Source organism: Solanum pennellii, chromosome 2, assembly GCF_001406875.1.
Source record: "Solanum pennellii chromosome 2, SPENNV200".
NCBI lineage: Eukaryota > Viridiplantae > Streptophyta > Magnoliopsida > Solanales > Solanaceae > Solanum > Solanum pennellii.
In genome coordinates, this window is record NC_028638.1 from 32,952,911 (window position 1) to 32,954,682 (window position 1,772).

The 1,772-nt window shown below is 32.6% G+C and overlaps 1 protein-coding gene across 1 annotated transcript; it reads left to right on the forward strand.

Annotated features, from left to right (window-relative positions):
• The first annotated feature begins 434 nt into the window (after window positions 1–434).
• Window positions 435–1,276, forward strand: LOC107010499 (glycine-rich protein 5). Its single transcript, XM_015209784.1, has one exon. It carries the CDS (start codon window positions 556–558, stop codon window positions 1,030–1,032), a length of 477 nt encoding a protein of 158 aa, XP_015065270.1. The 5' UTR covers window positions 435–555; the 3' UTR covers window positions 1,033–1,276.
• Window positions 1,277–1,772: the final 496 nt, after the last annotated feature.

A 1,772-nucleotide genomic window follows, 5' to 3' on the forward strand; every position in this document is an offset into this window, starting at 1 on the left:
GAAATATTTTTAAAGCTAGTTGTCATTTTATGTTCAATAGATAAATACTTGTTAATATATATTAAAGTATCTATTTGAATTATGCTGATAACTTTAAGGGATTAAAGTCGAAGCATGATCATAACCATAATGAGTATGTTATTATTTTCATAAATCTCCATGGTCATATTTCTATGAATGAGACCTAATTAAAATATAATTAAATATCAAAATTGAAAATATTAACGGAAGAAACACAACGAACTAGTATAATAAAAATCAAGAAGATGACGTTAAAAAAGATTAATGGATGTACATTTGAAGGAATGAACTACTTAATTAATTTGATGTAAGGGAAGAGTTAGGTTGATCACGAAGGTTTTGGCTTTTTGTAAACAAAATATTATACTACTAGTCAATAACACGCAATGCATACATGACTTAATATCTTCCTACCTAACTTTCACATTATTATTAATCTTTACTTTACTACTATATAACTTGAGCTTCCAAAACTCAAAATTCTCATCACAACATCTTGTATCTTAATTACTAATTACTACTAACATTTATACAATGGCAACCAATATGATTCTCCTAATTGTTGCTTCTGCACTTGTTTTATCCACAAATGCAATTAGGAGCCTTGATTCCATGAAATCTCAATCAGATGAACACATGAAGTTTGTACGTCATCCAATTTTACCACCATTTTTTGGTGGTCACGGGCTTGGTAGGCCCGCATTTGGTGTAGGACCGGTTATTGGATTCGGTCCTTTTGGAGGAGTTGTGGGGGGAGCTGGTCCAAACAACGGTGGTGGATTGGGCTTCGGAACAGGAACCGGAACTGATAATGGAAGTGGATTAGGTTTTGGAACAGGAAGTGGAACTGAAATTGGAAGTGGATCAAATTTCGGGTCTAGCATTGGAGGAGGAGGTTTCGGGTCAGGAAATGTCGGTGGAGGTTTTGGTTTTAACGGTGATAGTAATGGAGGTGATGGTTCATTTGCTAGTGGCCAAGCTAAAGCATCACTTGGAAATCAGAAACCTTGAATTCATTACGATATGATATAGTATAATATGATATATTACTAGTATTTACCTGATTTCACACAAATAAGACTAACTTCGCATTGCGCTAGTTACTAATTAATTAGGAGAATTACTCATCTTTCTTTCAAATATATATATGTTATGGTTTGATTTGGCATGTTTTAGTATATTCTTATATATGAGTCAAATTTGTAGTTTGGCTGATTATGCAAGTTTTAATAACACGTATATGTTTCTTAATTTACTTGGCCCTGTATTAATATATGTTTGTTCTTTCTCTCTACTTTCCCGTCATATTGAAGTTATAAATCAATGACGAATATAACTTTGAAACATTATCGCGTGGAATACGAACAGAATCAGAGTCATGTTCAGACCCGGCGAATGGAGATAGGATAGGAGCGGAGCCACCTAACCTTCACCTTACCTTAAATTATCTTCGTCGGAACCATAAATGAAAAAAACGGGGAATTTTTTGTTTATCCCTAAGAGAGCAAAAACAAAATATTAATTTTGGTACCTATGACTGATCATCTCAAGCTTGCTTCGATTTGTTTCACTTGATTCAATAAATTAAAGGGTATAGGAAAAATGCACAAGTACCCCCTAGATTATGACGAAATCTCAAAGACACATCTTAAATAAATTAAGGTTTTATCTGTAACGATCCGAAAAAAATAAAATAAAATAAAATAATAGGTACTTAAGGTGATTTAATTATTAATTAAAAATCTGAAATT